Source organism: Paroedura picta, chromosome 3, assembly GCF_049243985.1.
Source record: "Paroedura picta isolate Pp20150507F chromosome 3, Ppicta_v3.0, whole genome shotgun sequence".
Classification (NCBI taxonomy): Eukaryota; Metazoa; Chordata; class Lepidosauria; order Squamata; family Gekkonidae; genus Paroedura; species Paroedura picta.
Genome location: NC_135371.1, coordinates 130,386,315 through 130,398,709, shown reverse-complemented (window position 1 = coordinate 130,398,709; position 12,395 = coordinate 130,386,315). Strand labels below are relative to the sequence as shown.

Here is a 12,395-nt window from a genome sequence, read left to right as displayed (position 1 = left end):
GTCAAAGATCTCAAAAGCTATAAAGTATTATTCTTCGGATGCAGCATGTGTTAAGCTACAAGCATTTTCCCGTGTCCTTAAAGTTAAAATTCATTTACTAACAATGGACTCCCACTCCTCACAATAGGACTGGCAGGTGACTAGATTCTATCATAAGAAATGTCCACAGATATAAAACAAAGGTGATTTCCTAGTTAGCAAACATGTGTCCTCATTTCACTGCAGAAAAATGCCCTGGCCACTTCAACAAAGCCAGTTAGACAACAGTTACAGCCCAGCTTAGCCTGAGCCAGTTAGAACTTTGAAGCTGAGCAGGGTTGGCCATAGTCAATGCTTGGACAGGAAATAACCAATGGAGACTCAGATTGCTACACATAGGAAGACGATGGAAGACCACCTCTGCCTATTTCTTGCCTAGAACATCTCAATGACAACTTCACCATGAACTGGTTGTAACTCAACAGCACACTGCACTTCTTCCACTATTCTATAGTAAGGTTTCACTACCAGAATTAGGTACTGTACATTCCTGAATATTTTCAGCTTCTGTATAAAAGAAGTTCAGACTCTTGTGGGAAATACCATTATTATTCCAACAAATGTTCAGCAAGTTTCTCCATCAAGCTATTAGTTTCACATTGCTGTTCTTCTGAACAACTGAAGCCAATGAGAAATTCCAGAACGCATGACAACATACAGGATGAATGCCCACTAAATTGATCCAGAAAAGTGCTAAAACCATCTATGTATTTGATGCCATCTACATACTAACCTCCTCTTACCAGTATGCCACACTGCTGGGCAATAGCATAATAGACAAAGTCTTCAAAAAAACTAACTTTCGTAAAAATAAAAATTTGTTTTCCAGTTCAACCAAGTAATACCTTACCCCAACTCTCCACAGAAGGCCACCATTGCATCAAAGTCTGTCATCATAGCTTTATCCGATTCTTTCAAAGTGCCTCGCTTCTCCTGGGGAAAAACAAGACAAGACAAGACAAACTAGCCATATTCGTAAATAGACAGAAAGAAATGTTATATATCTCCAAACCAAGATCGAGGAGCCAAACTAGATGGTGGTAAACAAAGATAAACCTATACCGGGCACCTCAGAAATCTGGTGGAATGGGGGGGGGAGAAACAGTGGGAATTGGTCACTCCAGACAAAAACTTTGCAGAAAAGAAAGACTGTAGTGGGAGAAGTGCAGCTTGGTGTGACAACAAAGGCGTAAACTATAACAGGGCTGCTGAGAGCCACCATGCGCCCTGAACAAAGATTCCATCTGGGCCCCTCCTCCATATTATCCTGATCCAAACCAAATATCATAACAAAACAAATCACTTGGGTGGCTGCTATTATCCATCTAAATAATAAAAGGATCCATAAGTTCACCTGAATGTCAATTTGTGGCAGGCTTAACACAAAAAATAAAACTAGGAATCTTAAAACTGGCCACCAGCTTTAGACTGATCATGGGAATTCCAGGGCCAACAATGAAAGGAACTGGAATATCCTGGTGTCAGGAATCTCCAAACATTCTCCCACCCTATACTATTTGTAATGGAAGCTAAGATTGTGTAACGGTTAAAGCTGAGAAAGCCAGGTTCAGCTCCCCACTCATGCCATGCTGAGTGACCTTGGGCCAGTCATGCATTCTCAACCTAACCTACTTCACAGGATTGTTGTCAGGATAAGATAAAGGAGAGAACAAATGTAAGCTGCTTTGGGTACTTTTTGGAAAGAAAGCTGTAATATAAAGCAAATAAATAAGTTCTGTTCCTTATCTGTTACCACAGAGGTAGATTAATGTTTATTATCATGCATGTTAAAGATGGGGGGAAGCATTTGATTATGGGGAAATATTCATATGCCTGTTCATAATATTAACAAAAGCTTGTTCTTAAATAAAACACATTCTAAGTTGCTAATCAAGATAGGTCAGGAGGCAGTGAGAAGGAAAAATTGGGAGAGAATTAGAAGGGGTATAGATTGATAGCAGATCGTGAAAGGTAGGGAGTAAAATGAAGGCAGAGAAAAGTGCATAAAAGACCTGGGAAAAATGTGGAAAGAGAAGACAAAAGGTGTTTACAAAATGCTACCACATCCTAACAGGGCTGCCCCTTTGTAAGGCCTGGCCGTGCAGGAGTTGGGTGGAACTAAAGGAAAAAGAAAGCCATAGACATTATTAGAAGGCTGTATCCTGGCATTGACTATAGCATGCCCTGGATAGTTGCATTTTGTTATACTGATTGCTAAACTAACAGTTTTAGCAGAATCTGAAAAAGAGGAGACATTTTAAACATGTGGGGATTAGCTACAAGGAAGATGAAAGGGAATGTAAATAGGTTCAGGATGCTTGAAAGTTATTCAGTTTCATAATCACTGAAACTTAGATATGGTATAGGGTTAGGCCCAATACCATCAAATATAAGAGAACACCCATATAGTTAATAAGCAAAGTTAAGAAAATTATAAAAGGCAAAAAATCTTCCAAAAATTGACGTTTTGCCTGTCCACGGTATAGTGGTTAGAGCAGTGGTTCTCAACCTTCCTAATGCCGCGACCCTTTAATATAGTTCCTCATATTGTGGTGACCCCCCAACCATGAAATTATGCAAGTGTTCTTTCACAGAAATTAAACTGAAACTGACCAATAACATGAAGATCCATTGTTCATGATTGTATAAAAATTGGTTTTTTTCCCCAAGGTTTCTCAGTTCAGTTCTACCTCTTATCCCACCATGCCGATCCAGACAGACAAATGCTCTATCTCGATCTATCCCGCAAGGCTGTTGTGTAGATGGGATCCCCACCTGGCCAAGTTGCTTGCCCTGCCATCACCCCTGTGAAGGGGTCATTCGACCCCAAAGGGTTCCCAACAACCAGTTTGAGAATCACTGGGTTAGAGTATTGGATGTGTAGAACCAAAGGAGCATAGCAGTTAAAGAATCAGATTAGGATCTGGGTTCAAATCTTTTTTTAAACAAAGAATTTTGACTCAGGGTATTTATCATTCCTACAACTGCATTTCATAACAACTAGAAACTTTCTGGCATTGGGTCTTGATAGGGAATTCAATGTTCCACAAAGAAGCTTCCTCATGAAAATAAAATAACTGGAGAGTGATCGTGTTCTTCACGTGAATAACAAAAATCATAGCCAAAGGTATTGACATATATCCACGACAACAGTACTATTTAGTTTGTTTCACTGTTACCTGGAATCTGGGTTGAACTGGGCAACCCTGCAAACAAATCACATCAGTCGCTCTATGAGGATCTCTCTAAACATTGTGAGTAGGTAACAATGTAGCTATAAGTGTAATGTTGGCAGAAGATTCTAATGGGATCTGAAAAAGTATTGACTCAGGAGGGAAGTGGTGTCATGGCAGACAGCTCAGTGGACACCAGCAACAAAAGCAAGTTTTGTGATACAGACAGAATGGGCAGAAAAAGGAAATATTTCACACAATATGCAACTACCTTACTTTTATTGCCACAAGTCTGACCTAAGATAACTTTAAAGGGGAATTAGATTCATAGAAGATCGCTCTATCAAAGAATGAATGGAATCTCCCTTTTCAGAGGCAGCGTATTTCTGACTACCAGCTGCTGGTCATGGGGGCTAAAGCCTCTTTGCGTTACCAACTAACAGCTGCTGAGAGGCAGTAGCAGAAAAAGGCTGTAGCTCCCATGGCCTGCTCTGAGACAGTCTTGAAGGCCTACAAGCAGAGAATGGGGCCCAAACCTCTCCCTGTTGCTGCTTTGTAGGAGCTGGCTGGCCACTACATGAAACAGCATGCTGGACCGGATAGTCTGATCCCGCTCAGCTTTTCTTATGTTGGTAATACTGAAATTCCTAGGAAGTCTGTTGGAGGACATAAAGGCTTCTGCAGCTATGCATCTCTACCTAACACCTTTGTGTTCTTACTTTTAGTCCTGTTCCATATCCAGCTACTCTTAAGTGAACTGTGCAGGTCTACACATATGCCATGCTCAAGGCAGCTCACAAAACAAAACATTTATACTCAATTACCCTCAGTACAAAAATATACTGTTAAGCTAGGCTACAGACAATACATTTTGAAGCTGGGGGTTAACCCATCATAGGCTAACTGGACAGAGAACCGAACCATATTGAACAATGCTGCACAAAGCTCCTACCTGGAGTTTTGCAATTTCTTTCTTGATTAAGAAGCTGACTTGATCCCTGTCAGTCCGAGAGTAATAGAGGCGACAACAGGATATCTTCCCATCTCTTCCAGCCCTTCCCGATTCCTGATAATACCCAGCCATAGACTTTGCCAAATTCCAATGTGCAACAAATCTATATGGTGTAACAAAGTTAAGCCATTACATTCCAATACATATCACGTACAGGACTGAATACAAATACAAAGCCAGCCTAAATCTAGACCATGCTGTGACAAGATCCTTTTCCCTCAAGACCATCCCATCAATGAAAAGAAGAAAAATAAACTCTAGCAAGTCCTTCCAAGTCTTAAGGAACTTTTCTTTTTGCTGTCAAGTTGCAGCTGGCTTATGGAGACCCCATAGAGTTTTCAAGGCAAGAGACATTCAGAAGTGGTTTGCCACTGCCCATCTCTGCATAGAAATTACATTTCCTTGGCGGTCCCCCATCTAAGTACTAGCCAGGGATAAGCCTGTTTAGCTTCTGAGATCTGATGAGATCAGACTAGCTTAGGCTTTAAGGAAATATAGTGGAAAATAAAAACAATGCTTTACCCATTTGGGATGACTCTACACATACCTGACATTAGCTTTGTCAACTCCCATTCCAAAACTTATGGTAGCAACAATTACAGGAACTTTCTCCTCCATCCATTCATTCTGAACTAATGTTCTCTCTGCTGTCTTCAATCCTGAGAAAACACAAGGCATTATAATATCAAAAATAATATATCCTTATACTGTTTACAAGTGGTAATGATTTCATATATTTCACATTCACAAGTTGGACTTGTGTTCAGGTGGCTCCCAGGCCCTGGCAGGGTTGGTTCTGCCCCATAATCCTATTGTCTATCCATAGAGGTGGGGTTTGTGCCCATCTCTAGTTACTAGTCCCTTGGGCTACACATTAGAACTTGAAAATTAGACAATAATTTTGGTCACTGGCAGTCTTCAAGCAAAGGTTGGATACACACTTTTCTTGGATGCTTTAGGATGCTTAGGGCTGATCCTGCGTTGAGCAGGAGGTTGGACTAGATGGCCTTTATGGCCCCTCCCAACTCTATGATTCTATGATTCTATGAAAATGATTGAATTTAAAGCAGCTAAGATGAAAACCCATTTCATTACCTGCATGATAGGCTTTGGCTTTCACTCCCCTGTAACTTAGCTCAATAGCTAACTGCTCACAGACTTCTCTCATTCGGCAGTAGACAATGCCACAGCCTAAAAAGCCCTGCACAAGAGGAAGAAAGACCAGACAATTTCAAGTGTCATAAGAAAATCCATTAAGGGCCATCAATGCTACAGATTTAAGAGGTCAAAACAACTGACAAACAATGGAAATGGATTTTAAGTGCACGCCTTGTAGTTAGCTTGTACCTCAAAAACTCAATCTTCAAACTACAAAGGGTAGAAAATGCAACCTGGTGAAGATTTATTTTTTCTTCCCCCCTCTATTTAACTTAAAGTTGTAGTCCTTGCTTCTGTGGGAAAAGATTTAAGAATGCATAGGTAGTTTTTATTGCAGCACATACTGAAGACTTAGAAGGCAGAATGGCTTTCACTGGCCAAAGCTGTTATTCTCGAAGCAGCTCCATGCCACCCTAAATCTCGATTTGACCACTACTCTAGCTTCTTTCTTGTTACAGTAGTCAAAATATCATGAATATCCAAATTAAAGTTATAGCAACTGGATTAAAGCATTGTGTGGTGTTTGCAGGATGGAAATAAAACCTCAAATTGCTCTAGGACACTCAGCAATGAGGAGCTTGAACCAAACATAGAAAAACAAGGACATAAACCAGACTACCAAATGTAATTTGTCATATTTCCAATAATCACTTAGGTCTGTGAAAGCTGGATGATGAAAAAATTGGACAAGAGGAGAGCTGATTCATTTGAACTCTGGTGCTGGAGAAGGCTTCCGCTGACTCCACGGACAGCAAAAGTTACAAGGAAATACTAGAATGCATAAAACCTGATATGTCACTGGAAGGCAAAATAATGAAACTCCAGCTCACTCACTTTGGCCATATCATGCAATCCAACTTATTAGAGAAAGCAATTATGGTAGGATTGGTCTGTGATAAAAGGAAACCAGGCTGACAAAAAACACAGTGGTTAGATACAATCAAAATAGACACTGGCCAGAGCATCATACAACTCAGAGAAGCAGTGCAAGATCAAAAGACGTGGAGACAGCTGAGACATAAGATTGCTACGAGATGAATATGACTGAATGGCTAATATCATGATCATTGTTGAAATTTATTTTATAATGTTAAAAGTTGTGTCATTTGTATAGCTGGTTTGGAGCTGTACCACAAATAACTCTAATCTACAAGGAAGGAAGGATCGAACATTTAAAACAAATTAAAATGCTGCTTTGTAGAAATTTAACCTACCCCAGAAGTGTTCTTCTGCCCAAGAGCCTTCAAACAAAAATCTTTCAGGTTTTCATAAGGATCAGTTAAGAGCTCTTTATATTGCACATCATAGAATAGGTTGGACCGGAAACATGATGACTTAAAGGTGGCAACAGGCTGCTTCAGTTTAAGTGATGTTATAATGTCATCCTGAACCCGCTTGGTAGCTGTGGCAGTTAAAGCTATGCATGGCACATTGGGTACACGATGACGCAGGGAACCAAGCCGCATATAGTCTGGTCGGAAGTCATGTCCCCATTGGGAAACACAGTGAGCTTCATCAACTATCAGATAAGTGAGAAGATTTCGGGACACCAAAACTTCCAAAGTGGGCTGAAAGGAAGGGGAAGCTGCCATCTCTGGTGTGATGTACAGGAGCTTTATCTGAGGTTTCTCACTCATCAAGTCAGTAAAGATGATCTTTTTCTCTTGAGCAGAAAGTTTGGAGTTTAGAGAGCCTACTTTGACATTCAGTGACAGCAAATGATCCACTTGGTCCTGTGGTAGAAGAAAGCATCATATCCTGAAGTCAGCATCTTTTAACCTAAATAGTTGCAACAAAGGCTTAGTAATAATCAAACATAACCCACAAGTCTGACTTTTTCAAAATTCTCCAAATACTCTATTAGCTCATATTTTCTTGAAGAGAATTACATGGCACATTTCATTGGAAAGGGCCTCTCAACTTTTATAGAAATACATTATTGAGAAGAATTTACAGTACGTCCTCAGTCTTTCAAGTAGCTGGAGAACATCTTTTAAAAGCTGACATAAAAATGTGTACAATTTTCACTGGGTTATGTATATCAACACAAAATTGCACAACTAAATATAACACTGATCCAATGCCTAACAAAGTACTTTAGATAAGGTTGGACCAGCTAACAGAATATCTGTTTCAGTAATCTCACGTTTTTCTTTGGTCTCTGAATTGACCCCTATCAGTTTACAGATTCTTTCCTCTCACTAAACATGAGATGTTACCTGAATCAGTGCAATTAAAGGTGAAATAACAATGGTGATGCCTGATGCCAGGACTGCAGGAAGCTGGTAGCATAGAGATTTCCCTGCCCCAGTGGGCATACATATAAAGACGTCCTTTTCACCTACAAAAGCATCATTCAAGACTTTAAAATACATTACTCATTTACTCGAAATTTGCTCTTAGGGCCTGGATACAAAGTCCTTGAAGGAAAAACATATAGCACTTTTGAAATAGTTATTTAAATATGATATTGTCAAATACGAGAAAATACTTTTTTGATAGTTATCATCTAACACTACAACACTGTGCATTAGAAGTCCTGCACTGGAAAAACATAACCACAATGGACAGAGCACTTCTGGAAGCAGCAAACCTCAGGAACACTGCTACCAACAGAAGCTAGAAGACCCAGTTCAACAGTAGACTGTGCCTCTTTAAACAATCAAATTGATACCATTGTTAACAAATTCTGAGCAAAGAACTTCAATCTACCATCTTCTAGGCCCTAGCTGTAAATGTTGCCAATGGCGAATACCAACAATAGCAGTCTGTTTCCTATGGTTTCTTTGAATTGTCAAGGGCCAAATCCTGTATGATGGCAGTGGATTAATTCTAGATATGTGTGACACAGATTCAAATCCTTGTTCAGATAAACAGCTTGATAGAAGTCACAGTCTCCCAGTCAAAAGGGTTCTTTAAAAATTAATCCCACACACACACACATACAATGCATAAGAGTAGAAGCCAGAAGACACAAGTCTGGCTCAGGCTCTTTCACAAGGCTACTGCTCTTAGAACTTTAGCACTAGACTGTGCATCAGAGATTTTCAAAAGGGTTTTCAAGGATAACATGAAGTTCAAACTACCTACCTAGCCACAAAAACTGACATGTCTGTATTATGTAGTGCTGAAGGCTACAAGTGAATAGAAGTCACTCATATTTTGAGATCTCAAAATTTAGAACCCATGTACATTGGCAAATTAAGGGTAAAATCCTATGCTTACTTGCTGAACTTACAGTAAGGAACATACCACCAATGTAATAATTCCTGGGAGACAGGAACCAGAAAGATCAACACAGAGAACTTTATTTGCTCAAACATTCACTTATTCATCAAGCAGCAGTTCCTTGGGAAACTGATAAAGAGAACAAAAAGCCAGATAGGCCTGCAAATTTTGCTTTGGAAAACTGCTGCAAACTAAGCATTCTTTATATACTACTGTACTATTCTTTATGCTACTAATGCACTAACTTCCCAATGGTGCTATTAAAGATGATGAATCCAGGTGATTGTTCAGTGAGTGGAATTTGGTTTTCTGAAGGTGTTTTTACATCTAGCACAAGAATACAAATGTAATAGTATACCTAAGGAACGGAGATAAAATCTTTCACCTCTGTTATTGATAACAAAGAAAAAAGCAGCTGTCATTTACCTTTTGCCACAGTCATAACTGCCCTTTCCTGCAATGAAGTCTTGAAAGAATCAAACCCAAACACTTTTTTCAGAGTTCCTTGAACTCTGCCTTCCAGTCTTGCAGAAAAGCAGTCGTTCATCTTGCAGGAAGATACTAGGAATGATTCAAGGCAGGGATAAGAAAAGGATTGCAACACAATCAACTATTTCCACAGCAAACTATCCCCAAGACCTGAGTCTCTAAATGGTCCTATTAGCAAATAAGAGGTCTATTTGGCCCAGTATTCTTTTACCACAATCATAACCACAGTACCTGCATTCACTAATCTAGTTCTTCATACAACAACAGAAAAGTTAAAAACAGGGACAGGGTAGAAGGTTATGCAAGAACTAACAGACATAACTATAGCTAGTAACTCAAAACTCCATACTTTCTGGGCTCCCTTGTAACTCTAGAAGGGACAATCTTCTTTTCATTTCCAGAAACCTTTCACATCCGTATGTCTTTTTATCCTAAGTAACCGCCTTCTAAATCCAATCCCACGTTACTTTATGCTACCCGAAGATTCACCCACTACTATCAAGTCTCGGGGGGGGGGGGAGAGAAAGCGAAGAAAAGGAGCCCAACACCCACAATCGCACTACGCCTGAATGAACGACACAACCTTTTTATTATCCCTTCTTAGTACTTTCATGCTACTTCCTAGCGCAAAAGCGTCAGAGAATGGAGAAAAATCGAGACTTGGGAAATCCAAACCCTACTTCCGTTTACGGAGTAAAGTTTTCCCTGGCAGAAATTATTTCCCTTTTCAGGTAAGAACGCTCAGAGCACTCCTTCCTAGCCCCTTAGTAACAATATTTTAGTCCAAAGATTTCCACACACTCGACTTCTAGGTGTTCCTCTACGACCCTCTGAGTTCTTCCTATCTACATCTTTCCGCCATGGTTCTCTGGTCCTTCAGTTAATAGTGCGCGGATCCAACTTCCGGCAGCTGCTTACGCGGCCGGCACGGCTTGAGCGCGAATTGATGACGTCACCCCAAGTTTTCGCGAGGTACGTCGATTACGAATTTCGTTACATCACACGAAACAGACTCAAGGCTTTTTTCTCCCTCTCATCTTTCCTCTTAAGCTGTGTACGTGTGTATATAGGTGTGAGTGAAGCATGAAGAATGCGGAGGAACTGTCCCCCTGCTCAGCGGCTCCTCGTTACTATGACGACCGCTTCGCCCGCTGAATTGACGTCACTCTTGCGCGTCGGAAGACAACCGAGGGAAGAAGGTGGGACGGGGAAATGGCGGCGGCAAAGAAAAGTGTTCTTTCTTCGTTAGCTGTTTATGCGGAGGATTCCGAGCCAGAGTCGGGTAGTGAAGCCGGCGGGGCAGGCAGCGAGCGAGGAGCAGGCCCAGGTGGGGTTAAGGAGGAGAGGGAAATCCCACCTCTTTCAGATTAGATCGAAAGGAAGGGGGCGGTGGGTTTTTTCGCTGATTTCTCAGGGGTCTTCACTGGATTGGGGGAGGGGAAGCATTTGAGCACATAACATTGTTTCATACAGAACCGGGACGTTGCTTCGCGTAGTCCACTGTTGACTACTCTGACTGACCCGAGACCCTTTTAATTGAAGAGATTGGATTTGGGATCGTCTACGTGCCAACCGAACGCTGTTCACGCGTGCCTTCCGCAAGCATTTTTGGGAGTTTTATTTCTGTCCTCTTCTCCTATGATAAGCGATCCCTTGTGTTGTAGTAGTTAAGAGCTTGGAGAGGCCCAGGTTGAAATAAGTTCACTGGGTGACGTTGAGCCTACTCTCAACCTAACCTTCCTCATAGGATTGTTGTGAGATTAAATGGAGCAGAGTAGGATGGTGTAAACTGCTATGGGTCCCCGAGAGGTGTACAAGAAGTAAATACGATAAGCCCCTGCAATTCCACAACCTCTTTTCTTTTTTTTAAATGTTAAATATCTGTAATCATCAGATATGTAATCTTTGTCTCGTACATATATGGCAGTTTCACATGTAATGCTGCATCATCAACTTTGTTGTAAGGCATATATCTGTAAAGCTGTAATTTTTCTCACTTGTGAGACTGCTGATCTGAACATTTTTAATTAAAGATACAACTGGTGTCTGCTATAACCTTATAATTGTTGGGGCACTTTTTAAAGGATTTTTGGCTTCTTATTTAAATTTTTCAAAATGTATTTATTATTTATGCATTTTCTGTGTAGCATATAGTATTTTTGCAGTGTATGCATCTATTTCTGTTACTAAATCTGGATTTTCCCCCTTTCATTTTGCTTGGATTAGAGGAGAAAGGAGGCCTGGTGTCAGAAGGTTATGGAGAAGATGATTTCAGTAAGATGGATGGAGAGGAGGATGGTTATGATGAAGATGATGATGAAAATAGTAAACAGTCGGTAGGTAGACTTCTTTTTATACTAGCTAATTTGGTTCTTTGTATATGCATATTTCAGTTGTGCTGTGTGCATATCAACTTACAATTTTGAATTAACGATGAAACTGAAGCTGGCTGTTTTTTCCTTTCTCTAACAAATTTTCCTATATTGTGCATTTTTAATATGGACATGAGCTTGCTGGATTTATACACTTAAACCCCTGTATCCTTGGAATGCAGCACAAAGCTAGAGTTCTGTGAATATGCTGCATTATGTTATTAATGTCTGTTCTGTTTATACTGAAAGACTGTATATAAAACTTCTTTGTGGTGGGGTAATGTTTAAAATCACTTCATTCATTTCTTCTTTAGATAAAATATGTGGTATAAATATGGTTGTGAAGTTGTTAAAGTTAATGTTTTGCTTCAATTTTAAGAATGCAGTTATCAAATAATTTGGTTAAATAGCGAAAGAAGCAAATCAAAGAGGGATGGTTCCATGCCAGACCTGGATTTTGTAGAGGCTGGAGAAAAAGAGGTCATACTTTCAGACCATGCATACCATCAGAGTAGTAAAGTCTTCTTTGAATTAAGTTATTTTTTGTTTAACGTTGTGTTTTTATTGGCAGCATTGAACAGTGTTATGCACTTCATGTATATCAATAAGCAGGGGATATATATATATATATAAGGAATAATGGAGCAAGGGAAGAGTTGGAAATTATATGCCAAAAATCTCCATCAGAATTTTCTTAGAGCTTTGAACAGGCTGATTTCCGTAGGCCACCCTTAATTGTCATATAGCTATGCTCAATAATTTGTTCCTTCTTGAACATTTTTAGACCCCAGGACGCTTTTTGAAGGGTTTGTTTTTGTTGTTAACTTATAAAATCATGTTTCCCTGTATACCTAAGTAGGTAGTGATTCCTACCTCGACTGTGGATGGGCACCTTTGTACTGTTTTCACAGGGGGCTGCTAGTT

General features: G+C 40.0%; 2 protein-coding genes across 5 annotated transcripts in view; one reads left to right on the top strand and one right to left on the bottom strand.

Annotated features, from left to right (window-relative positions):
- RECQL5 (RecQ like helicase 5) overlaps positions 1–10,082 on the bottom strand; it is a 63,758-nt gene extending 53,676 nt beyond the window's left edge. For 2 of the 3 annotated variants that reach the window (XM_077327795.1, XM_077327797.1), the window contains exons 1-8: positions 9,901–10,082; positions 9,037–9,171; positions 7,602–7,723; positions 6,597–7,115; positions 5,320–5,425; positions 4,772–4,883; positions 4,165–4,327; positions 890–972 (exon numbers count right to left, since the gene is read on the bottom strand). In XM_077327795.1, the coding sequence (XP_077183910.1) occupies positions 890–972; positions 4,165–4,327; positions 4,772–4,883; positions 5,320–5,425; positions 6,597–7,115; positions 7,602–7,723; positions 9,037–9,157 (1,226 nt within the window). In that variant the 5' untranslated portion in view covers positions 9,158–9,171; positions 9,901–10,082. The remainder of the gene's footprint in view (positions 1–889; positions 973–4,164; positions 4,328–4,771; positions 4,884–5,319; positions 5,426–6,596; positions 7,116–7,601; positions 7,724–9,036; positions 9,172–9,900) is intronic. The other variant, XM_077327796.1, reaches the window with a different exon arrangement.
- A 12-nt stretch (positions 10,083–10,094) lies between these two features.
- Positions 10,095–12,395, top strand: part of SAP30BP (SAP30 binding protein) — a 39,792-nt gene continuing 37,491 nt past the window's right edge. The window contains exons 1-2 of one of the 2 annotated variants that reach the window (XM_077327812.1): positions 10,095–10,298; positions 11,326–11,435. In XM_077327812.1, coding sequence (XP_077183927.1) covers positions 10,190–10,298; positions 11,326–11,435 — 219 coding nt within the window. In that variant the 5' untranslated portion in view covers positions 10,095–10,189. Of the gene's footprint in view, positions 10,427–11,325; positions 11,436–12,395 lie in introns of both variants that reach the window. The other variant, XM_077327811.1, reaches the window with a different exon arrangement.